This window comes from Homarus americanus, unplaced genomic scaffold (assembly GCF_018991925.1).
Source record: "Homarus americanus isolate GMGI-L3 unplaced genomic scaffold, GMGI_Hamer_2.0 scaffold2539, whole genome shotgun sequence".
Classification (NCBI taxonomy): Eukaryota; Metazoa; Arthropoda; class Malacostraca; order Decapoda; family Nephropidae; genus Homarus; species Homarus americanus.
In genome coordinates, this window is record NW_024725489.1 from 296,179 (window position 1) to 323,315 (window position 27,137).

Genomic DNA, 27,137 nt, shown 5'->3' on the forward strand with positions numbered 1-27,137 from the left:
ACCAGAGATCTTATTGTGAGAGGATAGTTATCAAGTGTTCATTTGGCAAGGCGAGGAACAATGCACGATAAAGAAAATTAATAGAAATTAACAATACTTTTACCCCCCCCCTCCCCCCAAGTCCATTCTCCTTTTAAAGTCTTTCGATAAACAACTATTTACTACAAGTAATAATATTAGACCAATCCAACTCTACCGAATTTCCCTAACTAAAAAAGTACATTACTATATATTTCTAAAAAAAAAATGTGGCCTAATTTAGCGATGCACCAGGAACCACAAAAAGGAGTCTGAACCAGAAGAGGAGCTTAACGGAGCCTGGAACCTGATATATAACACTAATTTCAATATTGTCCGAGGTTGTATCCAGGGAAATGATATTTTGACAGGTAAGGATGGTGAGGGAGGAGGAAAAGATAAGTAAAGATGGTGTGAAGAGAGGACAGGTGAGAGATGAGAATGACGAGAGTGGAGGAAATGGAATTAAGGATGATGAGAGGAGAAAAGAGATGATGACGTCAGCCCCCCACCTATATAAAGCCAATCTCGTGACCCTGGGAGCAACTCGACACCCAGCCACAACCATGCGAGGGTTATTGTGAGTATACTGTACACTATCGGAATCGAATCAATATTAAAATCTTTCCTGCATTGAAATTCTCTTAGACGATTTTTTTTTTAAATTTTAATCTAATTTGGTATCTTTCATCTCTGGTTCCTGGTCAAAATGATGAAATAGGTAGGAGTCAATTATTGTATTTATAATGGAATAGATTTATAAAGTGTGTTTTATTGTTGGTTTATGGTGTAAATAATAGCAGAGATGAAACATTGATTGAAAGGGGAAATTCCATTTTCGTTTGTGTAAGGTCAGTACTCATTTTCTATTATAACATTTACGTCTTCTATGATTACTTTTTGCGGGGATACTAAAATAAATCGTCGGTTATTCTTTCCCACGTATAAGGCTTCACCAACGCTCCAGACTCAAGATATGATGACACAAAAATGGCGTGGAAAAAACAAACGCTTTTTATATTACAATTATTATGAGCATTTATAGAGAACGACTGACATGACGAATAACTGATTTTTGAAAGTCTGTCTTGAGTTATTTGGAAACACTTTAGTAAATAGACAATCAGAATATTACTAAACTTACATACTCATTACCTGTGAAATAATCAACACTGATGCTCCTTCCCTCACACACACGGTAAAGAGTATGCGAGTTCATTGAAAACCAGACTGGACCAACAACACTGGGGCAGAACCACCCAATGTGTGTCAACAGTGTGTAACAGAGATATGACCGACCGCGAAGAGGATAAAGGTAAAAGTATGCTACACCCTCACACTCACTAGCACCCTCACCCTCCCTCTTTCACACTTCCTTCCCCATATATCTCCTTATATTTCCTTCATCCCTTTCGCTCTCACCTTCCTACCCCTTCCACCACACCCACCCCCTCCCCAACACACACAAACACAAACACACACACACAAACACATACTCAAACACCCACACATACATACACACTCAGGCACACAGAATCTTTCCTATTTGTAAACAGCGCGCCATAAGCCCCGGTAAAGAACTTCAGAAACATCTCTCAGTTCACGTCCTACATTATATAAACAAACAGACAAATATAACATTAAGTAAATATCGCCATACAAGTTCAGCACGTATGTAAACAGTGTAGGTATGTAAACAATAACAGGTTAAGCACGTAGGTAAACAGTGTAGGTATGTAAACAATAACAGGTTAAGCACGTATGTAAACAGTGTAGGTATGTAAACAATAACAGGTTAAGCAAAGCGAGTGACTCAAGTTAATAATTCAGCCTGATGTTAGTGCTACAGGCTCTTGGTTGTATTTCAGGTTGGTGTTGGTGGTAGTGGTGGGCGTGGTGAGGGCGGTCTACGACACGCCCTCCTGTGCTGACGGCCGACAGACCATAGTTCACTTGTTTGAATGGAAGTGGACCGACATAGCCCAGGAGTGTGAGAGATTCCTCGCTGATGCTGGCTTCTGTGCCGTCCAGGTGTGTGTGCGTGCGTGTACCTATCTACTTGTCTGAGCTTCACATTTAACAACAAAAAGTGGTGTTAGCAGTACAGGTGTGACCACTACTAACGGTGTCACTCGTACAGGTGTCGCCGCCGATGGAACACGCGGTGGTGGAGGAGAACGGGTACCCCTGGTGGCAGAGGTACCAACCAGTCTCCTACAAGCTGGAGTCTCGCTCGGGCAACAGGCAACAGTTTATTGACATGGTGCAGAGATGTAACGCCGTCGGTGTCAGGTGAGTGAGACAGAGCCTGGAGTTAGGTATCATCTCACACACACAGACGGAACTAAAAGATACACCTTCGTCAAGATGCAAGTATAAAGTCGAGTGTGTGTGTGTGTGTGTGTGGTGGAGACCCTAACTACACCCCTTCACCGCCTCCCACAGGATCATCGTGGACGCCGTAGTGAACCACATGACAGGTCTGGGCAGGTCAGGGCAGGGGTCAGGAGGCTCCAGCTTCAACGCCGACAACAGAGACTTCCCCGGCGTGCCTTACTCCAGTCTAGACTTCACCCCCCGGAGCATGTGTCCCTCTGCTGACGGTGAGGAGGAGGAGAGATGATAGGAAGAGGAGGAAGGATGGTAGGAAGAGGAGGAAGAAAGAGGAAAAGGTTTAGGGAGAGGAGGAAGGATGATAGGAAGGGGAAGAGGAAAAAGAAAAAGGTTGTAGTACGAGGAAAGAATGAAAACAAAAGACAAAACCTATCCTAACCAACCCCTTCACATCAGTACTATTATCCGCCCCGCAGGTAACATAAACAACTACAACGACGTGAACGAGGTGAGGAACTGCTACCTGGTGGGGCTGACGGACCTGTACGGCGCCAAGGACTACGTCAGGCAGATGATCTCGGGTTACTACAACGACCTCGTCGAGATTGGCGTCATGGGCTTCAGGGTGGACGCCGCCAAGCACATGTGGCCGAAGGTAGGTAGGTGTGTGTGTGTGTGTGTGTGTGTGTGTGTGTGTGTGTGTGTGTGTTGACATATTGAAGAAAAAGTCGAACGGGAAGTAACACGGGTCAATAAAAACACACATCGAAAAATCACAAAACCAATATCCTCCATCCTTCACCCCACATACACTGTAACCTGCCACGACCTCTGAACCAAACACCAGATGACCTCCCCGTAGGACCTGGAGGCCATACAGGGGTTGACTCACGACCTGAACACCAACGCAGGTTTCCCCAGCGGCCAGAGACCCTTCTTCTTCCACGAGGTGATCGACCAGGGAGGAGAGCCCATCACAGTCGACCAGTACTTCAGTGTGGGTGAGTAGGACCTGTTGAAGTGTTTTCTTCATCATCTTCCTTAGTTAAGAGTGAGACACCGAGGTATGGAGGATTAGGAGATGGGAAGAGGAGGAGTAGGAAGAGGAGGAGAGGTAGGAGGAGTAGGAAGAGGAGGAGTAGGAAGAGGAGGAGAGGTAGGAGGATGGGGTGGGGAGAGAGGTGGGAGGAGTAGTGAGGAGGTGGGAGAGAGGGAAGAGGAGAGTGGGAGGGAGGGAGGAGAGGTGGGAGGATTGGAGGAGGAGGTTGGGAGGGTAGATGGGGAGGTAGGTGGGAAGAGGAGGAGAGGTAGGAGGAGGAGGTAGAGGAGGAGAGGTAGGAGGAGTAGGAAGAGGAGAGGTAGGAGGAGTAGGGAGAGGAGGAGAGGTAGGAAGAGGAGGAGAGGTAGGAGGAAGAGATAAGGAAGAGGGGTGGAAGGATAGTTGGAACAGGAAAAGGAAGAGGAGGAATTGCTGGAGATGGAGGGGTAAGGAGGAGGAGGTGGAGAAATATAGGAGGAGGAGGACATAGAAAAAGATTTCATCAACACCCATACACCTCTAACTCACACACACACATCACATCATCCTCCATAACCCCACCAGGCCGCACTACGGAGTTCAGGTTCGGCAAGAAGATAGCCTGGGGCATCAACGACTTCAGTCAGCTGGCCAACATCTACGACCCGGGGTGGGGGATGGCGCCCTCTGATAAGGCTCTCGTCTTTGTTGACAACCACGACAACCAGCGAGGTCATGGCGGGGCTGGCGACATCATCACTTTTAAACAGGTCAGGGAGACTCAAACGCGTCAGGGAAAATATAATACCACAGTTTTTCAACAACCACTAATTTCATCATCATAATTCATCACAGGACCAACGTTAATATAAGCTTTATACATTAATACTCAGCCTTATATATCACGTATAATAGCTACTATAAAATTTCTTCTGATTTAAGTTATTATATTATTGCGTGATTTCCATATTAAGATTATGACGTCATGATTTACATCCGTAAAAGCGCTTGGATGTTTCTTTATTTTTATGCGAATTTGTCTTAAAAAATCAATTAACGTTTATTTCCAATCTTGTCTAGGAATTTGTAGAGGTTAATAATCAGACGTAAACAACGATATTATTTTTTTTTAGAGAATCAGTTACGTAATCTTTGATCAAACTTTTCGTAAACACAACTTCATCAGCTGACACTAAAAGCAAATCGATGTTATAAATATCACAAATCATGACTACTAAAATATTTATTAATTTTAAAAAGGCAGACGTAAACCTAACGAGTCTTGAGGTAGTTGTGGCTGTGTTAACTAGGCTTGAGTCGTTACGGTGTTTGGCAAGCAGTGTATTCTTGGTTAAATCATAAATTAGTTATCAAACAATTAAACATATATCTCTCTGGTTTCCCACGAAATTAAGCTTTAAGCAGCTTTATAGTACTACTAGTTGAAGCAGTTTACTGTTTACCATAGTTTGCATAATCATAATATCTACGCAATTAATGAACCAATATGAACTAGCATGACGAATTCACTGCAGGTCACCCGCATGAATATTTTTACTGAATAAAACCCTATCTTACCAAACTCCCTATCCTCCCCTCCCCTACAGCCTAAAGAATACAAGATGGGTGTGTCGTTCTCCCTGGCTCACGACTACGGGTTCATGAGGATAATGAGCAGCTACTACTTCGACGACTCAGATCAAGGTCCTCCAGGTAGCAACAATGGCGGTTCTACTGACGACGTTCCTATTAATGCTGATGGTTCCTGTGGTGGCGGCTGGGTCTGTGAACACCGCTGGAACCCTATCACCCAGATGGTCAGTGAAGTCTTGACCTTGTTTAAAATGTATTTCTAACCCTAACTAATGGCCTTAAACACGTACGCGAGGTAAGTCCTTGATAGAGAACATTAACAACCTATCGCCTCCTCCGTATTTAATTATTTAATACATATAAGTTATCAAAACATACACTTCCTTACCTTCTCTATCACTCAGTTCAATTTGGTCAGCTAATAACGACAACCCGTGATACGACCCAAAAATGAGGTACTGTACATAGCACCAAGTTCACCAACAACTATCTACGCTGCACTTCGAACTGACGCACTAACAGTGGTAGTGCTGTCAGCTGATTGGTCAGTGACTCATGAGTTGACAGTGTAAAGCAGTGGTTCTCAACCTTGTTTGCCCCATGCACCCCTTTCACCATATGTCAGAATGTCATTCCCCCCCTCCTTTCCAGGATTGTCTGCCTCAAAAAGTGCATTCCAAATAATATGCATATAATACTGAAAATCCTTTATTTTTTTTTCCATATTAGTATCAGTTTCGAAAAACCTGAGGGGGAAATTTCGGTTGAGAACCCCTGCGTAAAGCATCACTGTTAGTAAGAGTTTTATTTGCAAACACATAAACAATATATATATATATATATATATATATATATATATATATATATATATATATATATATATATATATATATATATATATATATATATAGATATATATATATATATATAACAACGCATATTTTTTAAGTACTGTATTGATAAATGTAATGTATTTATTGACATTTGTGATGGATACGAACAAATTACCTGATCTTCAACTCATTAACCTTCCCAGATAGCATTAGGGTATTTAATTATGAGGTGAAATAACCTGTGGGGGACTAATCTTCATATGATCCCCCCCCCCCTCCAAGTTGTTGTATTCTTATGAAGTAAAGCAACCACGCCGCATTTCTGTTTCAGGTGAAGTTCAGGAATGCCGTAGCTGGTACACAGATGGCCAATTGGTACCAGGAGGGAGATAACGTAGCCTTCTCCCGGGGCGACAAGGGCTTCTTCGCCATGTCTAAGTACGGATCATTTGACAAGACCCTTCAGACTGGTAAGTGCTCGAGGCTGATTGTTTTCTTGGTTATTATCTCATTTTCTTCCTCAGTGTCTCAATCTTCCTCATAATTTCATTGGTTCTTTTGAGATCACATGAAGATTAGCATTCCCTGCTTATTTCACCTGATTAAACATCCTAATGCTAACCTAACCCCCCAGATAGCATAATGCAGGGGTGTTAATCTTGATGTGATCCAAGTCTCTTAATACTTTTCCTCATAGTCTTCCACATCCAAACTTGTCCTTTCCTCCCACAGGTCTGCCAGCGGGACAGTACTGCGAGTTGATCAGCCACTGTGCCAACAAGGTGACTGTAAACGGTGATGGAACAGCCCGGATCATCATAAACAACTCAGAGGAGCCGATCTTTGCCATCTGTGCTGGATGTGATGGTGTTGAACCTACAGTCAGCCCAGGTAATTGAAACTGAGGTCTTTGTCACTTCAATACAGTACAGATGTATCACAATTTACGATAAGATTGTGTTTCTGAAAAATTGTATCATAAACAGCCCCTTGACCTTGTCTCTACTCACAGACCACACCACAACACCCCACCCCACCTTACCACCCATCGATGGTATGGCCAGGACCGTTGTCTTCGTGCACAAGCAAACCTCCGTGGGTCAGGACCTGTTCATACGGGGAGGCATCGACTCGGCCCACCGCCAAGGTCAGTGTCAGGTCACAAGTGCACTTTGGTTCACATAGGACAAGTAACGGTAGTACCTCAGGTCACCAAGCTGTGGAGAATAAGTCAGTTTGGTTGAATGTATGAGCATAACATTTTATTTTACATGAAATTACCAGAAGGATTCATCAAAATAGAATAGATCAGAATAGGTCAGTCATGGCTATAAAAATTTATGTTAAAAAAAGGTTGGTTTTATTTTGTACTGCCACTGTAACTGAAAAATGTGAAATAAGCTGAGTAAGGAAATTTGAGTTGTCAGGAGGGCCTTTTGGGACTTGCTCATTACTACAGAGATAGAGTAAGATAAATATATATACTGACAGATTAGAGACAATTATATTCATAATGTTAGAAAGATGTAACAGGGAGTTTCACAGAAGGACAGACTAAGGAAACATATACTGTACTATACAAGCACATGGACCCAAAAATTAACCTCCAACTGCTCTTTCAGGCTGCAACGATAATGCTGAAACAGATGTTTGTGCCATCGACATCACTGTTAGCAGTCTGGGTACTGCAGATCATTATGCCAAGTACAATGCATGGAGGCAAGGAGACACCAAGCTCGACTGGTATGGTGCCCAGGCCAGCCAAGGCAGCTACCAGGGCCAGTCAGCATCTGGTTCACCTCTCGCTTGGACCACCAACAAACCAGGGGCAGCTGGGTACCAGGAGCTGAACACGTAAGTCATGAGCTTTTTATCCGCGAGAATGTTGTGGTAGCGCCAAATGTTAGATTATTTAAGACCAGACTTGACCAACACTGGCACCTGTTTAAAGTACATTCAAGATTCCATACATACCCAGTATTGGCCAATAATTCTTAATCAAGAAAAGACCTGACCAGCGAGCTTACTGAGTTGACAAGTGGCAGAGAGGATAAAGGGAAGAAACATTAGGCCCACATACCTCTGTTCTGGTCTCTGCTTGAATCACCAGGGTCTCTTGTCACTGAACTGTTAGGTCCTCATTTATCACATCAGCAGCTCTTCTCTCCCTGAATCACAAAGTATTTACCTACACTTGTATATCTTACAAATGGGTGTTAATCAAAGTCTTTACAAAGAGGAAAGACTTTCCTGAAAAAACACACATTGATATCTTATGTCACTGTATAGTTTACATGCAATTTACATATCTATGACTTGGTCAAGTGAGAAAATTATAAATGACTGTACATTGTCCATAAATTATTACATTCCACCGAGATATGGTAAGGACTGTCAGTTGATTGAAAATGCCCAAAGGAGGGCCACCAGACTGGTGCCACCACTTGGGCACCTCAGAGAGATTAGAGTACCTGCAATTGCCTAGCTTATACTACAGTCGGGTAAGGGGGAACCTAATCAAGGTGTATAAATATCTCAAGGGGCACTACTCAGTCAAGTGTCCTTACCTGGAACTGGCTGACACTCACCCCACAAGGGGTCACAGCTCAGGGTTGAAGAAACTGCAAGTTCAGAAAACTGTGAGGGCTAACTTTTTTGGAGTGAGAGTTGTGAACTTGTGGAACAACCCACCAGAGTTTTGTGTCAGCACCGAGTGTGGGCTGTTCCAAGACCAGACTTGACCAGCACTGGAGCAGGTTCAGATACATTCAGGAGTCAGTGTATGCCCAGTACTTGCCAGAGACGTGACCGATCGCCCAAGCGGCTAACGAGCCGATCAGTGGTGAAGAGGATAAAAGTAAAAAGAATTAGGTTCTATGTACACTAAGAAGTTGTTAACCACCCAAGCCTAATGCTCAATCAGTTTTCACTTAAGACCTGGGTATCCATTGCCTGTGTATAAAATAACCTTTGATGGCAATAAAAATAAACGAACTTGAATTAACTTATTCTGATCTAATAATGTTAGGTTTAGTTTGTATTCTGTGATGCACGCTGCAGCTCCCCACGTGTGACTGACCAAATCAGCCTTGCATGTATGAAAGTCATTAATGTGTACAGTATGCACACTATGAGACCTGACCTAAACAAAAATGAATTGAAAGCTGGTCCGGCAGTCTCTTGAAAATAGTATGTCACAGCTTCACTTTCATTGGCAGGTTTGGAGAGCACTACTGGATGGTCGACATGATGATGAACTGTGACGAGACTGAGGGTGGCTGGTTTGATTTGAAGGCCTTCGTCAGCAATGCTGGCACAGGCTGGGAATCTGACATCAACCAAGTAAGTAAATAGCTGCACCATCAGGCTTCTTAAAGACTGTTCTTGCACTTTTTCTAGTGCATTAGTCTGTTTTGCTCTTGATTACAACTGTGTTGCACAATAGTGGGAAAGTCCTTGTAAAAACTATAAAAGACTGATCTCAGTATTGTATACATAGAAAGAGTTACCAGCAAATGTCCCCAGTGATGAAAAGAAGTCACAAGTCTCCAAAATTATTTTTACTATTTTATCATGACTTATCAGCTGTCCATTTTATTGGTCCGACTTTTCCTGACCTCACTCGATAGCCTCTTAACAAAACCCAATTTATTTACAGCTTCTCTATACCACCTTCACCCTTTCAGACCTCTGTATAACTTAGCATGACCAGACTTGGACTCCAGGCCTATTATAAGCTCTATAACACTATAACTTTACTTGTCTCATAACTTCACTATAACCTTTTGACCTTTGTTGTTGTCTTATAGGTGTCATCATGCACTGGTGACGCTGGGGGTGCCAAGCCCTACACATCCAAGAACCACTTGGGTCGCTGTGGCTACCTCAACGTGTTTGATTTCTCTGGATCTTCCTGCCAAATCAACTCTCTTTCTTGATTTATATGTGAGATGGCAACTCTTAATATCTTCTTGACCTCTATCATTATGCTTGCTCATTCTCGTCTCTGAGTACCTCCAGCAATCCATCTGAAGCCTGCCATTCTTCATGACTGAGGTGCAGTACATGTACTACCATATATTAACTGCTAATAAAGTGCCTCTCACTCAGCAACCATTAGTTTGTTTACCTGTACCGTACACTCTTCCATGAGTCCAGGTAATGAATTGGTTGGTCATTACCTCTTGCTCTTTCACTCATGCCGAATCCCAGAGTCAAAAGTAACAATTCTGGGACTAAATCTGGCTGGTGATCCTTGTAATAATTTCATATCCTAATTTCTCATTTCTTGTACTGTTAATATACAATTTTCTGTACTTGAAATTGATACAAATAAGTTTAGGAATTTTACAAACATATTAATTTATACTCTTGGACCAGAAAACTACTCTACATATTTCCTCAAATTTTCACCAGATATCATTCCCTTATTGTGATTAAAATCCCAATACGTGTACAGTATAATAAGCTGATGAAGGATCTTGGGTCAAAAACTTTCTAGTATAGTAATAAGTCACTTTGAATGGTTCTGTTTTTGAAACATTAACTAATTTCTTCTTTATACTTGGTAATTACTGAGGGACCTCTTGTACAACCATCCCTCACCAGTCATCTACACACACTACTGTACCACAAGTTAATGTTTGAGGCAAGATTCTTTCCTCGAGTCCTCTTCTTCCAACATGAGGAATGTGGGATAATCACTACACCTTCCAACATTAAATATTTTAATGGAAAAGTGACTTATAGAGAATAACAAGAGCAGGTTGTGTGTGTTAGTTAAGAGTTGGCAGAGTAGGCAAAAGTGTAATTATTGTTATTATTAAAAATTCTGATGTTTAGCTGTAAATCCCAAAAGAAATTCAATAAAAAAAAGTGTACTGCAAAGCTTCGTAGTTCTAACGTGTTCCAGTCGTGTATGTAATCAACAAAGCAGTCGTAATAATTTTTTTTTTGTATAAATCTTGTAAAAATCTTGAGTTGCATTATATCAATTTGTCAGCAAACAAACACATCCATCTTAGTTTCACACACATATATATATATATATATAGTACAATATATCTCATGATAGTTATATTTGCATCCTGGTAATCACAATTGGTAGAGTTTAATAATAAAAATGGGGTTTGCAACAACTTTCGTAGGATTGATCCCACAAAAACATACGTCACGTTTGAAGTGCAATATCTTTCTCTTTCTCTCTCTCTCTCTCTTATACACAAGCTCCAAAAAGTTATCTTTATGATTACGTGCGAGATAATATGACGCAACGTATGAAGTATTTTAACAACCATACAGAGACAACGCAAGTCGTGGCGTTCACTTTGAAATTCGTCGGTGCCCCTCCATAAAGATACCCTTTGGAGCGAGTGTACACCTAATGCTAAGACTACACAGATCACTCGACTTAAATGTTTCATCAGGAAGAATAGCACACTTGTTGTATATAAACATTAACAGTCACATAAAGCAAGTCAATATACATGGAGAAATTATGCATTATTAATAGGCAGAGGCAGTATATACAAAATAAGTCTCCTAGGATATAGCAGACCAGAACAACTAATAACTCCACAATTACTCTTACTTCCATATAGGTTAGTGGACTAGATATATATATATTACACATTTACAGAAAAAAATGACAATAGGAATATTATCTACTGTATTCCACCTTTTTTATAGATTATAAACTTTGATAATTATACTCAAATTATTTTCTGAGGAATATATACTATAAGAACTACACTCCAATAATCATCTTTAACTCATTTTCCATCCATTTCTAAATGTATTGTTTTTTTGTCATAAAATCTTGGGCAGGAGATGTGACAGCTCTCACTACATACAGAGATTCACATGAACAAGCACACTTGTCCCTTCATTCACAGAACAAATTTACATAACAGCCAAAAACATGTGAATTTTGTACGTAAAGAAACTATGCATTGATATCACTACAGGTAAGGCCCCATCACAAGTTTTTAATTGGAAAACTCTGTAAAACAATGACTGATTCATTCTGAGTGCATAACATACATTTCACATAGGCTGGCTTAAGATGCCAAAATTAAATATAAAATTCAGTTCTACGTAATAATAGTTAAAATTCATAGTGACCTAAAAATATGTATACTGTACATATATATATATATATATATATATATATATATATATATATATATATATATATATATATATATATATATATATATATATATATATATATATATATATTACTGATACACAAACAAGGGGACAAACATACCCACACAAGGCCTGAAGGCAGTCATGCAAACACAAACATGAAGAAGTATACACACACATGTATGAATTAGTCCACACATGTATACAGTACAGTACATGCATTAATGATCCTTACATGAACCAACAGACAGACAAGACACAACAATTCTTACTAATAATTTCTTTGTTTGGAATATCTCATAATCTTTCATGGCACAGATCCACTAGTTAGTACAATATAAATAAAGTATGGCACACACTTTCATCTTTGTAGCCAAACTTATCCACACATTGTTCAGAAACCTATGACACTGTAGGTGATGGTTAATTAAAGTTTACCTTGACCACTTTTATTGCTCTGGTCAAGGCAAGAGATAAATTATAATTTGGCTATAAACCTACCATAGAGAACATGGTAATGCAAGTCTTGGTATTTCCAAATTTCAACTTCACTGATAACTCGATACTCCTAATATACTGTAACTCTTAAGACGTTAATAATCATCATAAATACAGTAAACTTAATATTCATATTCAACATAAAATTGCTCAAAATTATTTGTTACGACAAATAAAATGACAGTATGTAAATACCTTTGCAATGGGAAATATTAAACCATGTGAGAGAAGTTTTATCAACAGAGCACAAGTAATGTTCATCATTACTGTAGTCTGTTTATACACACACAGCCACCGACCCTAAAGGTACAGCAAGTTTTATTGTAAATTACTAACGTCGGGCCACAACATATTTCAGCGACGGACAACAACACCATCAAAATAAACTCTCAGATGCTTTTGTGTTCAAGTTATGGCAGCAGGTTAGATGGTCCCGTCCTAATAAGGTAACCATTAGGTCTTGGGCACACTGGCTCAGTCATGTTGTGTACTGTGACCACACTAATGGGTACAATACCCTGTTTATGACTTTGTTGCTCATGAAGCACTTGAGAGATGAACCTAAACTGTCTCCAGCTAACCAATATCTACAATGACAATCAGTAGTTATCACAGATAACTTAAAATATATATATAATTAAATATAATACTTAAACAACAATCATATGGTTCTGCTTGTTCCTGCACTTACTGAGAAAGAGTTGTTTGTGTTCCTTCACTTCAATCAACACAACTGTGTACTATATCTTGGTATTAATCAATATATTCTCCTTCATTTATCAAGAATGTTTCGTGTCACTTCAAAAAGATATGTCTCAAGGAAAACAAATATAACATCTTAAAAACAATCAAAAGATCACATTTTCCTGTACACACTGAGGAAGACTCAGTTGTGTCACATCAATAATGATCTTGTATAGAATCACTTTAAACATAACTCACTTGGGTGTGCTACAAGTAGTGTTCGCTACACTCACAGGAATGATGCTCGTCTGCTGTTTTTATGTGGGTTGATGCTGAACTTTACATGATGCTTCCCGTCAACAGTGTCGTTGTTGACATGAACTTGTGCATTTATACACTTAAAGCAAAAAGCTCCTCCACCAGTCCAGCCTCAGTGTTGTGTGTGTGCCTCAAGTATAACTGTACTGTATCATGTTCAGCAATAGTACAAGTGTTGCACCGTAAAGCTCAATTAACAGATTGGCATTTATAAAGAAAAGCTGACGGGACCATAAGCACCCCAGTCACATGCTTGTATGTGCTATTGTCTTTAATACTCAGTGCCTTAGTGTCCTTTATGATAACAGGTCAAGCACTAGTCATCTAACTCTGCAGAACTGATTGAGTCTAAATAGTAATCCAGTAGTTACTAATCACTAACTTGACACAGCAATATTTCCGGTTCATTATCAGCCATTGACCAAAACGTTTCTGTCATACAATCACTCTTCCAGCAATGAACGTATCCTCTTTTTCAAATATTATATAATTAATGAGTTCCATAAAAATTTAATAAAATACTGTACCTAAAATGTTCAAGTTTCTCCTCATGAGCTGAAAAGCCAATACCTGTACAGTATTATACACTCATATATACTAAATTAAAATAATTTTAAAAAATCAGACCAGAATAAATTATATCACCCCAAGTTTTAACTCAACCAATACAGTACTGTACTGTGAACTGAAAAAACAAAAAAATACAAATCACAATGAAGGATTTTACGAACATACAAGATGAAACAGTAAATCACCGTATTGAGTAGAGCACTGCAGTCATTCTTCACTGCTGAACTGTCTTTATTTACAACCTGTGGTGGCTGACTGACCCAGAAACTGCTGCAAAGTGCCCACGGTCTTGGCACTTCCAGTCTACTACAGTACACCTGAGTTACTGTACTGTACTCCACCCCATCTTCGGAGAACTCCACGCGCCTTTTAAGAATATCCTTACAAAATCCTACTTACAGGGAATATCACTACAATGAGACACTCTACACTACACATTCTGCTATAGTGATGAGTATATAGTGTCTACAGCGGCGTAAATCTCCGGGAAGTGAGGTCTGTTTTCCGCGTCATACTGCCAGCACTTGAGCATCAGTTGGTACATTTCGTCGGGGGTGTTATGTGGTGCCAGCATCCGGTATCCTGGAGTTGTGCAGTTGGTTAGGAACAAGCCAGAGATGAAGGATAAGAAGGAAAAAGTACAACAAAGTCAAGATTGGTTGGATTAAATAGGGAAGGACAGTAATAGGAACACATCAGAAATATTAGATAGAACAGATAAGTAAAGAAAGAGACCAAAAAAGTAACTAAATCAGAGATACTCAGCTCAAGATGAGGAGCAAGTTAAGGAGCATTATAGGAATAAGTGAAAGAGATGGAGAAAGAATTGGTTAGGTAATAATGAAGGAACAAGTAATAAGTGTGAAGGTCAATGAGTGTGGCTATAGAGAAATAACAGAGTGAGATAACAGGGGCAGTGAGTTGGTACTCTTATGTGACAAATACTAATTACTAACTAGTGTACCATAGTCTTCCATCTACAACAGCTGTTTACAGAGAGCTCAACTATATTCTTCAAACTGCAACAATTACAGATTACCCTTCACTAAATTCCTCTAATTGCAACATTACTTGAGTCAACAACTATTTATTCTATATTATAATCTACTCTACTATTACCTGAATCAATCATCTCTCGGGCCTTGGTGTTGGAGTAGCCATGGTAGGGCACCTCCCCGGATGAGAAGATCTCCCAGCACAACACGGCGTAACTCCACACATCACACAGCGAAGTGTATTTACCTGTCCAGGAAAAAATAGTTTTGCATGACACAAGTCCTTGTGTAATATTCAACAAATGTTTGTGTTAACCTTGTTGACTGTCAAAGTGGGATGCTATTTAAGTTATAATTTCTATACAATATGGATGACTAAACAAATAGCAAAACCACATTACATATTTCAGTCCTTATTATCCATATACACAAAACTAGAATGACATTATATTCTAGGTGCTTCTCTAATGTTGTTGTTAGGTACTACTGTCTCAGCAACTAATATGTTTCTATAATAAAGTATTTTAATATCTAACTCACCAAAGTTAAGAGCCTCTGGAGCCGTCCATTTGATGGGTATTTGTTTCATGCCGTCACTGACAATGTACTCCTCCTCCTCTCTTGACATGCCAAAGTCAGATATTTTGACAATATTCCGATGGCCTGTGAGACAACATGGATACAGTAAATGTCTTGTGGGCAACTGGTATCACTGACAAATGGAACTATAACTGATCTGAATAGTCTTGGCAACAGAAAGCTTTCCAAGGAGGTTTGAGGAAAGTGATTCTAGAAGGAAATTCTGGTTGGTTAGATTTGTGTTGATAGACCTTCCTGACAACACCCAGACTCATAAGGTCATGAAGATGAAAAGGAGAACCTGTCTGTGCTTGTTTGTACTAATTGGAAGGACACTCATAGGTTGATACAATAACTGTTGATAAATATTATATCACAAGTGTTAATGAATACAACAGATAAATTAACCATCACCCACACTAGATAAATCATAGGCCATCTTTACTGGGCACCACACATGACTACCCTTCACAAGAACATCTCAACAGCAAAGATGGTAAATAATACTGAAAGCATGTTCCTACCATCATTGGTCTACTAACAGATATGCAGACCTTTTAAGACGGGGAGTTAAAATGCTTGAGAATGAAACCCACCAACAAGACAGTTCCGTGCTGCCAGGTCACGGTGGATGCAGTTCTTTGACTCCAGATAGGCCATCCCAGAGGCAGTGTCCAGGCACATCCCCATCATCTGCTTCCCGTTCAGCTGACCTTTATGGTTCCTCACAAAACTTAATAAAGATCCACCTGCAATGGTAAGTCAAGAAATAATTAAGATGATGCTCAGATACCAAGAATGAGGTTATTTTACAAGTCCATTTCTGATAAATACAAGAAGGAAATCGTCAAGAGTGTAATGACTGGGCCAAACACGAAATTATGTTATGGAGAGAATGGGGGAGAGGTGAATCAGCATATAACAATCTCTAAACTCACACGACTGCCAACCACGTTATATGACTTACCCGGCACCAACTCCATCACTATCATAATGGGCTGCTTCTGGACACAAATGCCTATAAACTTGACAATATTGGGATGGTCGTACTGCTTGAGGATACGACCCTCTTGTAGGAACTTTTTCTTCTGTTCGTCAGGCAGCGTTACTCTGCACGTCTTGACGGCAACCTCGCTTCCAGAGTCCCGTAGCCGAGCTTTGTACACGTCCCCAAAGTTACCCTATAGGAGAAGTACCCAATACAATGGAGTCACCTGTGCAGTAAGGCTCTTTTAGAATGAAAGAATGTTAAGTCGAGGCTTGTTGTAAATTACTACTTTATATGCAGGCACCATATCTCTCATCTTCTCTATAATAAACTAAATAACCTGGGAAATGCCTCATATTCCTCCATAGTCCTATGAAACCAAGTACTGTACAGTAATACAGCAGATGGCCAGAAAGTATGATGCAAGACAAGTATTGAAAGTAACAAGACAAGACACACACACACATATCAACTTACTCTGCCTATTTTGTCTCTCAGCTCAACATCATCGTTATTTAGTTCCCATCGTTCACGGAAGATGGGAGTCCGGAGTATAGCACCTGACTTGTTAGTGACTGGTAGGCCACAGTTGTGTTGGTGAAGGATTAGTTCCTGGATGGTTGGGAAGGCTGGACCCTCAAACCTGTAGTGACCCTTATGGACAAGAGGAAACAATTATTGTATATGTCTGTACTGTAGTTGGAATGCAAATTAAAATGTCAATTACGCTGTGCCCAAAAGTTTTAAATCAACTTTATATAAACTTTCTCAAGACTATAAACTAATTTTACCATTCAAGCACATTAGTTTTCACTTTCCAGGAGACAAGTGTTGTACCTCAGGTGTGGTCTGAACTATGAAGTGTTTATGAGTGCCCCAACAGACTGACAAGACAATCTGCTGTTCATCATTACGCGTGGTCTCTCTCACTAGGTAATTGCCCTCATTCACCAGTAATCGCACCACCTCCTCTCTTGGCAGTACACCGTGGAACCATGGCTCGTCCTCCAAGCACCGGTCTGGGTCGTAGGTCTGGAGGGTCACAAATTGAGTTTAATTAGAATGATGGCGCTGTATGCTGGAGTTATACTGTACTGTAACACATAAGTTGACTTCAATATTCGTATTCATGAAAAACATTTACCTCTGCCAAGTTCAATGGTTGTTACGCTCATCACCGAACAAGACAATACCGTACTGTACAGGTATATACTCTGTCTTAAACCTTGTCTTTTTTCTAAGCTCACTTGTTCACTAAAGAAGATATTACTTCCTTTCTAAATGCGGTACTTTCTATTACATGCCCACATTCCCCCAACACTCCATTAAGTAATAAATAACCTAGATGCTACATCACTGGTAACAAATACTAAACCCAACTGATTTCTTTTAACAACTTTTGGAATCTGATAATTTAGTGAAAGTAAGTTTCCTGTTGTGGTTTAATCCTGCACATGTTGGAGTAGATAATATCTACCTGCTCAAACAGTTTAAAAAATATCAACACTCAACCTCCTAAATTATTCATTCTTGTCCAACCTCACTCACTCACCAATTCAGGTATACCATTTACTGCTTGTGGGTGGACCTCTGCCTGGCCTTCTGCGGAATTATCCGTGGTGAGGGACTGTTGGTCGGGTGCCGAGGCCCTCTCCTCGGTGTTGGCTCTAGTCGGCGTGGGTGGTGTGGAGGCAGGTGAGGCACTGTTCCTGGCACGGAAGGGTTTGCGGAGTAGCTCCTTGAGAGCGGCCGAGCGAGATTTGAGTGAGTCTGAGCGCTGATACTGTGGTGAAGGAAGATGCTGCAGTCACTTATCAGATAATGTGATTATTTAGAATTGTGTATCGTTTACGGTATGTTTTTTGGCAAGCTCCAAGAGTGGTTTAGTCTTTGTTATTTGGAGTTATTCATAGTTTTGAGCTGCCTTACTAGATGTGTTCTGAGTTCTTCTTCTACAAGTCTCTGATTTACTGTGGTCACTACACACAACCCAGCATCACCAGTACCTCCATCCCCGCTGCATACTTACACTGACTATGTACAGTTGGGAACAAAAGTCCTGTCACCTCTCCTGCTGCTCCACGAACCCCGAGATTCAGACTCGTGAACCCAAAGTGGTAGACACCTAGACATTATTCCGTCCTTAAATGCTTCAGATTTATGAGTCTGAATCTAAGGGTGAGTGGAGCAGCAGGAGAGGTGACAGGACTTTTGTGGGTGACTGTATGTACTGAGTCAATGAAAACTCGTACTGTACTGTATGTTGATTTTATTGAATAAATATTTATCTATCTATCTGTCAATATAGTTGTGTAAAAATTAACATTATAACTCAGTATGGGATGTTTATGCATAGTATTCCTAAACAGAAGACAAAAAAAAATTATGTAAAGCACACCTCACCAGCAAAATACAAAATGTTAATGTACAGGAATTTACCATAAAAAAAAATAATCATGCTTGCTTATGAGACACTACCATGCAACTCACCCACAAACATGTTACAGGATACGGTATTAATAAAAAAGCACCAGTCCTAATCTGCCCCAACTTAATTCAACCTTAACCATTAGGACCTGGGACCCCCTTAGGATGAACCCCAATCTTAATGCTTAAAATAAGGGGAGGTTGTGACCCACCCGACCAGTCACCAAATACGAAGCTGTTAATGGAGGTCTTTGGTATATAACTGCTAATAAACAGAGTGATATGCCATTTACTGGAGTTATCAGCCTTCACACAGACACTCGATGTACCCACAGAAACATCACAACAAGCAAAGCATAAAGGAGTGTTTCCAATTATTAATATCTGTTGGATGATTCATTTTTATAACTCTTATTAAAAGTTAGTATAAATTCACGGAGTTTTTGTGTGTTTTAGATGTGAGAGTAAAATTAAATTTAACTAGCGGGACAAAATACTCAAGGAAATTAATGACAAAATTTGCTATATAATGATACGTGAATCTTAAACACTGTTTTTGTTATCTCAAATTTGTTTTACAATGAGGGAGTCATCAGTCAGGAAATAGGATGCAAGACTGGTCATTGTGTTCCAAGTAGCTATAAAACTGCTCACTCTTAACATACTGTACTGTGTTACATGAATCTTAAGGATACATCATACAGTACCCACTGTAGTTTCAATGTTGTACTATGTCTGGGATCCTCTCTGTGCTGAAAAAGTATTAAAAGTGGTGTCCCTGTAGTGAAAGTTAAAGCATCCAGTAACTTAAACACCAGAGAACCATAACACCCATTGGTCCTTTTCTAATGAACTTATAAAAATCCTTGTGTGCTCTGGTCCACAAGGGAGCATTATCACTGTCTCTAAATTCTTTTTATCTTGTACAAAATTATAATTAACACAATATTCAATTATCATACAGTAAGAGTAACATTACTAAATCCACCATACTTTTTATTAACATGAGGGTTTTATTTAGAACTGTCCATCAGCCCAACTGATGACCTGGATGATGTCTGGGTTGGCTCAATCTTTCCTGAAACAGTTGCTATTTACCTAATATTAAAAAACTTACTAACTTAACTTTGCTAACTTCTACATAAATTTGTATTCATCTTTTAAATCAATATAGTTTGTCCCACTTGTTGACAAATTTACAGTGTGGAAGGCATCGTCAGCCCCTTGACCTAAAGCCCCTTCAAAATTCCTCAAGACCTTCTGTGTATGGTAAATCCTCATCGTCAGTGTCCAGTGTAAACATTGAGTTAAGTGGTGCATGTCGTCCACCAGTTAGCGTAGTGGGTTGTCTCCAGTTATATTATTGCTCTCACACACACACACAGAGGTTCAGTGTGGGGACAAGAGGTGAAACATTATATACTCTTACATACCAGAAAATTGAGGGCCAGTATGGAATTGGACTTTAGACCCTGCAAGTGAAAAGCGATTCTGGTGAGCTGCTGTGACTGTGTGTTCTGAGGATATCTACTTAGTTTATTAGCTTTAAAAGTAACAATATTATATACTGTGTGGAGAAGAGAAGAAGGAACCAATGTTTTAAATTACAAAGCAACTTGTATGCATTCCATAAGTACATTCTGTATTGTAAAGTACTCAGTTATTAACACTTAACCGGCAGCTAAGAACTCCCTACTCTTCACCCCCTCCTGCCTCTGTGAGGAACATGATATTTCCACTAATGATGGCTGCCGTCCCTACAGCTAAATTCCACTGATGATGGCTGCCACTCCTACAGCTAAATTCCAATGATGATGGCTGCCGTCCCTACAGCTAAACTTCACTGACAATAGCTGCAGTTTAAGGGTTAATACCTGTACTCTCTAAAAAAAAAATTATACTACCGAATATCAAATTACATGAACAACATAAAAACAGTACATGTACATCCCCAAAAAATTAATCAATGAATAAAATAAACAAATTGTAAGCTGTGTGTAATAAAACTATCTGTACACTATAACAAAGGGGCCACCACACTACTGAGAAGGAAGAGAAGGGTTAGATAAACAACTTGGAGGATGGGGGTTCTAATTTTATACCAGTGTGAGTCCAGTACCGCTAATTAAAGTCCTCGTAACACAAACAACGAAACTTAACAGACAAACAGACAGACAGACAGAATGAGCACCAGACATTCCTCAACCGGATGCACCAACGTACCGCAAAATTCAACGACAGTAAAGACTTTGATCTGAAACCCTGTAAGGTGGAGATGCATTATTGCTTATTGCTTGACCTATGAAGAGAAGTTAAAGCATCAATTATTGGCTATTTTACACTGACTCACATTAAGTTAAACAAGTTATATTATGTTGAAGCATCAATTATTGGCTATTTTATTTCTGACTTATATTAACTAAGCCTTTTATCTTGGTCTATTAGAGAAGTTATGTTAATGCATCAATCAATAGTTATATTTAAAAAAAGTTACATTAAAGAAGCTTAAAATACATGAGTTAAATATTATATTCAAAAGATATATCCAGTAAATGCTAAGCAGTAATTTTATGCATCAACAGTCACTATATGAAACCCAAATACAAATTATATAAATATTGTACTGTACCCGATTTGTAATAATATTAAAATAATTTATAACATTTGAGAAACATAAATGAATACCAGAGACCTGATATTATCCCTTAGTTTGTGCCATGTCTCTCAACTAACCCAAAATAATAATCAATACTCAAGAGTCAAGGAAAGAATTAACTGTGACTTCAACCAAATGATAATTGTACACAATAAACCATAACTATATCTTATACTGCACTGAATATATCACTCCTCACACACGCACTTCTAACATAAGGTTACTCATGTGGTTGAGTGACTTACCGAGTCTCCGTTGACTTGTCCCTGAGCCGCCTCCCAGGGTTGAGGGGCCTCTTCACAGCCCAGTGCTGCCAGTGGGTCATGAATGAGACTGCGTTGGTGTTGCAGCCACGACTCCTTACATCGTAACTCGTTTAGTTCACGGCGTAGGACATCGCTGGCTCGCTTTAGCACTAGTAATCTGTGGGAGTGACATTTTCTTTTGGGTGAAGACCATGACAAGTTACGGTACATCACATACGACAACAATTATCGGGACACCAGTATGAGGTACTGTACTGTAATGTAAAATACTGTACTCACCATAGATACTGGAATGAGTCATAACTTTAGACATTACTGATACACCCCTGTACCAATTTTTTTTTTTACTTTTCTGAGATTCTACTGTGATCAAGTTACAAATTTAGTATGGCTATAATGCTACAAGCCAAAGCTATCTGTATATGCCATCACAACACACAACTGGATGGATGGATGGCTGTACAAATGGATGAAAAGCAAAACATTCCTAAATCCTCCCCCAGGATGCTAAACAATAAAAATCAAGGTCTATAATACTAAAAATAACCCCAAAACATACAGAGGGAAAACCTTTCAACTATTTCATTTAGTGATTACAAACCTTGTCAACTACTTTAGTTTGGGGGACACTAGGACTACGACGCATTTAAATTGATACAGTATAGTACAATAAAGTCCTTATATTTTTCAACATGTTAACAGTGGCACACATACCTGGATGCAATACCTGTATCCTGTAAAGAGTTCTTCTTGATATTAACCACTTCTGTTTCGTGTTGATTTAATAAGTTTTGTTTCTCCCGAAGTTCCGTCGAGACTTCGTGTAACCTGTGTTCAATGTCACTAAGTCTGAGTCGTAAGGAGTCGACCGTGAGGGAGTCGACGGCCAGCTGACCCGCCTGAAGGGATCCAACGCCATCTCCAAGAAGTTTGTTGCAGAACTCGAAGGTTACAGGGTCAGGCGGTGAGCTCCTGATGGTGTAAGTGGCAGTGTTATGGCTAAGCGAAGTGGAGGAAATATCATTAATAAGAAGACATCAAATATCTACAGTAGTGTATTCACAAAGGGAGGGAAGGAAGCAGCACTGATGAGGGAAGTTAGGGACAAACCATCGCAGGGTACAAAAGATATCTCATTATCAATCCAAGTCAAATCTCGTGTCAAACCAATACAGTATCAAGAACTCTTATGTTAACTTTAAGATTTATTACTTATTAAATACAGCACAGTGCAGTACATTAAATTTGGAATGAAGGAGAATGTGCAGGTAAATAAACTTCACATATAACATTCCTCTTCAACATTATCTAAAGTTACCACAAGATTTTGAGTTTTAGTAATAATCCCCCAACATAGCACCGTATAGTACTGTATGAGAACTGTACATCTCTCTAATTCAGACTCACAAACAGTACAGCACAGATCAACTTTCCTTTTAAACACTAGTATGAGTCTGATGTCCCTCATACCAAAACACCATTTTTTGTTTTAAATGTGTGCCAATTTTAGCATTCATAAAGCACAGCCTGTGTCCTAGTACACCTCCTCAAGCTACCCACACCTCATTAAGACTCTCATAAAATACTTTCACACCACATACTGTACTTAACAGAATGATAAAATAATTCAAAACTATAGATATTTTCATATTGATTAAAGCACTTCCTCCTTCATGACAACTACCCTGTATATAAATTTTCAAATTCTCTTTAATGTACTTTAAGTGACGAGATTTGACATCCATAAGGTAATGCTAACCCAAGAAGGTCCTCGCTGAACTCAAACTTTACCGGCTCAGCCAACATACTCCTGAAGACAGCAGAGAAAGGGTACAGAAAGTTTTGATGGAAAGTCCTATAACATGATGATAGCCATAAGAACACAAAGAACATTTAAAAGAACTTTACTGGGGATAAACTTGAACATACCGTAAGCTTATCAGAGTCATGATCTTAAAGAGTACAGAAAGTTTTATTGGATGGACAGAATAAGTCCTATGACACTAGCAAATGATTATAAAGGACTTGGCTAAGAACAAACCTTCATGATAAGTTTGTTGAAAAGAATTGTATCATATGAGATAAAAAACAAATAATAATTTTTATCCATCCACAGAAAAGCAGAGGAGATAATAAGCTTAATTTCACATCTCTAAATCTTCTGTAAATGTACAGTATATGCCATGATAAAATAAGAAAAATTAAATACAGCAAATAACGTCAGAGAAGCTAACACAATCAGATTGCCATGAAGACTAATCTTTCAACTGAACTGAATACATAAACTAATAAACATAATAAGTCAAGTGAATATAAAATACTTTTGCCAGAGAGCAACACATTACTGAAAATGTCTTTATAGTGAAATATCGAATCAATGTTTATATCATCCCATAACTCAGAGCAGTGTTGACCCAGCCCAAGGTACCTTCCTGCTCTCCTCTCCTGTACTCACTTATTGGTCTCTGAGAAGGACGAGTACTCAGACTTGGGTGAGATGGCCGACACGGAGGAGACCACTTCTGTCTGCAGCTGGGCGTACCTTCCCTGTGTTGTGTCTGTCAGCTCACACACTTCTGTTAGTATTGAACGCCTGAAAAAAAAGTATTTGTTATCTTTTAATATCTCAAGAGTTCTTAAATCTTAACTTAATAAATGATCATTGAGTACTACTAAGGAATTTAATTTAACTTCAAGAACAAATGCTTTTAATTCCACACTTACAAAAGAATTATCCTCAAGGAATGAGATAATTTATTCTGGTTTTCATTTTATGTAGTACAGTAACAACACCTACAGTAGTTACAAGAGAAAATATACCTAATTCCAAATGTTTGTTGAGTTATTGGAATACATGTACCTGTACTGTATACTTCCATGGTCTATGTATTGTACACTGTATACTGTACGTGCATTGTCTGAACACATACTGAACTGTATGCCTGCATAGTCTAAATATAGTACATGCCAAAACGTTTGTAAACTTATATGATGATTTTATAAGAAAGTCTAAAAGTGTGCTACACGCGAGTCTTGCAGAGTACTGTACTGCACTATATTACCAAAAACACCTGCAGCGAAGTAAGTGACTGACTGGGTCTGGGGGAAGCCTTACCATTTATCAATCATGTCCTCCTGCACCCGTTCCTGGTACTCTAGTAAACCAGGAAGTAGAACCGTACGGAAGTCTCTCTCGTAGTCCGCCGCCTCACACAGCAGCAGCACGTAGTCATTGTGCACTTGGTGAAGCTTCTTACACGCCTTCTGATAACGCTCCTTCAACTCGTCCAGCTTACGCCCCGGCTTACCTTGAGGGGTGGTAAATATGAACACCCTTTACTGCCGTCTACTATTACTGCACTACTGTTGTCTAATATTACTTGACAGAATGAGTAAAGTGCATGAAGTGGTAATGTCACAGAAAGGATCACCTGAAGATTAGACACCCCAGCATATTTCACCTGAAGATTAACTATCCTAATGCTACCTGGGGGTTGGTTAGGTCATGTATGTCAAGTTACAGTAGGTTAAGTTAGACTAGGTTTGGTGAGGTCGTTAGGTTAGATTACCGTAGGTAAAGTTAGGTTAGTTTAGGTTAAGCTTTGGTGAAATAAGTTGGAGTGTCTAATCTTCAGGTGATTCCAGGCAATTGCAGCAGTTGAGAAGATTCTGTAGTAATGACTTAAATGACAGCCGGTGTACAAAAGACATACCGGTAGACAGGTAACTCCCGCCATGGCATAATGATATGACAGCCGCGACCAAGAAAAGTTGTGGCAGTTAAAAGACAAATGGAGAAGGTAAAATAGACATCATTTTGCATTAAATTTATCTTACCAGTTGACCTGAATACAATATTACACAATATTAAGGACTACTGGAAATAAGCATCTGGTGGCTTACTTTTTAATTTTATCCTCTTCGCCAATAATCGATCTGTTAGTCACTTAGGTGGTCGGTCACGTCTCTGTTACACACTGTTAGCAAGTACTGGGTATTTACTGTCAACTGAATGTGGTAAAATTATTGTTCTTGTCATGCACTTAGTGTATTTGGAAGTCATAATCGGTCAACCAGCGCCGCCTTACATGACGGAGGTCAACTATTAAGCCACGCCTACCTCCGCTATATAAGACCTGACCTCGTGGTGACCTCTCTCTTTCTACCTACAGCCAGTCTTCAAGTAACACCTCCTCCTCTCCTGCCTGGCGGCTCCCGCTCCCGCCGGCGAGCATGGCGACCCACAAGCAGGTCCTCCTCTGAGCGTCCTCACCAACCAGCTCTCTCTACATCAGGCTTGTAACCACGCTGCCACTTCCCAGCACCAAGCTGAACTGTACACCCAATACAACATGTGTACAGAGAGCACATTGAGTTTCCTTTCTCCATCCCATCCTGAGTGTGAACCCAACATCCCATACCCCACAACTGAACTTACTTGTGTTCATTTTTGTTGGCGTTTATTTTCACTGACGTTCATCTTTACAAACGATCATTTTGACTGACATTTATTCTCACTGGCGTTTATGTTTACTGGCGATCATTTTCACTGGCGTTCATCTTTACTGGCGTTCATCTTTACTGGCGATCATTTTCACTGGCGTTCATCTTTACTGGCGATCTTTACTGGCGTTCATCTTTACTGGCGATCATTTTCACTGGCGTTCATCTTTACTGGCGATCATTTTCACTGCGTTCATCTTTACTGGCGATCATTTTCACTGGCGTTCTTTACTGGCGATCGTTTATTTTCACTGGCGTTCATCTTCACTGGCGTTCATCTTCACTAGCGATCATTTTCACTGGCGTTCATCTTCACTGGCGATCATTTTCACTGGCGTTCATCTTTACTAGCGATCATTTTCACTGGCGTTCATCTTCACTGGCGATCATTTTCACTGGCGTTCATCTTTACTGGCGATCATTTTCACTGGCGTTCATCTTCACTGGCGATCATTTTCACTGGCGTTCATCTTCACTGGCGTTCATCTTCACTGGCGATCATTTTCACTGGCGTTCATCTTTACTGGCGATCATTTTCACTGGCGTTCATCTTTACTGGCGATCATTTTCACTGGCGTTCATCTATACTGGTGATCAATTTCACTAGCGTTTATCTTTACTGGCGTTCACACTTGAAACCTTCACAACCGTTCACTCTCGGAGCCAGATTGCAGGTTAACTTCTTCTTCTTCTTATTATTATTATTA

At 39.7% G+C, this 27,137-nt stretch overlaps 2 protein-coding genes across 7 annotated transcripts in view; one reads left to right on the forward strand and one right to left on the reverse strand.

Annotated features, from left to right (window-relative positions):
* Nucleotides 1–443: 443 nt before the first annotated feature.
* Nucleotides 444–9,909, forward strand: LOC121864899 (alpha-amylase-like). The gene is made up of 14 exons (XM_042364069.1): nt 444–598; nt 1,887–2,049; nt 2,159–2,310; nt 2,464–2,621; nt 2,829–3,007; nt 3,215–3,353; nt 3,956–4,140; nt 4,978–5,187; nt 6,128–6,266; nt 6,529–6,687; nt 6,809–6,943; nt 7,419–7,650; nt 9,015–9,138; nt 9,606–9,909. The coding sequence occupies exons 1-14, from the start codon at nt 510–512 to the stop codon at nt 9,732–9,734; spliced, it is 2,193 nt and encodes a 730-aa protein (XP_042220003.1). The 5' UTR covers nt 444–509; the 3' UTR covers nt 9,735–9,909.
* Nucleotides 9,910–10,509: 600 nt separating this feature from the next.
* Nucleotides 10,510–27,137, reverse strand: part of LOC121864898 (tyrosine-protein kinase Fer-like) — a 62,870-nt gene continuing 46,242 nt past the window's right edge. For 3 of the 6 annotated variants that reach the window (XM_042364068.1, XM_042364062.1, XM_042364067.1), the window contains 14 exons: nt 25,043–25,235; nt 24,383–24,520; nt 22,642–22,899; nt 21,907–22,084; nt 21,229–21,267; nt 20,439–20,477; nt 18,131–18,361; nt 17,416–17,610; nt 17,056–17,232; nt 16,558–16,771; nt 16,187–16,339; nt 15,552–15,674; nt 15,136–15,258; nt 10,510–14,598 (listed from right to left, as the gene is read on the reverse strand). In XM_042364068.1, the coding sequence (XP_042220002.1) occupies nt 14,459–14,598; nt 15,136–15,258; nt 15,552–15,674; nt 16,187–16,339; nt 16,558–16,771; nt 17,056–17,232; nt 17,416–17,610; nt 18,131–18,361; nt 20,439–20,477; nt 21,229–21,267; nt 21,907–22,084; nt 22,642–22,899; nt 24,383–24,520; nt 25,043–25,235 (2,201 nt within the window). In that variant the 3' untranslated portion in view covers nt 10,510–14,458. The remainder of the gene's footprint in view (nt 14,599–15,135; nt 15,259–15,551; nt 15,675–16,186; nt 16,340–16,557; nt 16,772–17,055; nt 17,233–17,415; nt 17,611–18,130; nt 18,362–20,438; nt 20,478–21,228; nt 21,268–21,906; nt 22,085–22,641; nt 22,900–24,382; nt 24,521–25,042; nt 25,236–27,137) is intronic. The other 3 variants (XM_042364064.1, XM_042364063.1, XM_042364066.1) reach the window with 3 other exon arrangements.

Coding starts and splice junctions, on each gene's coding strand:
- LOC121864899 (XM_042364069.1), top strand. CDS start 510: ATGATGACGTCAGCCCCCCACCTATATAAAGCCAATCTCGTGACCCTG. Junction 3,354..3,955: donor CGACCAGTACTTCAGTGTGG/GTGAGTAGGACC, acceptor TAACCCCACCAG/GCCGCACTACGGAGTTCAGG. Junction 6,267..6,528: donor TGACAAGACCCTTCAGACTG/GTAAGTGCTCGA, acceptor TTCCTCCCACAG/GTCTGCCAGCGGGACAGTAC.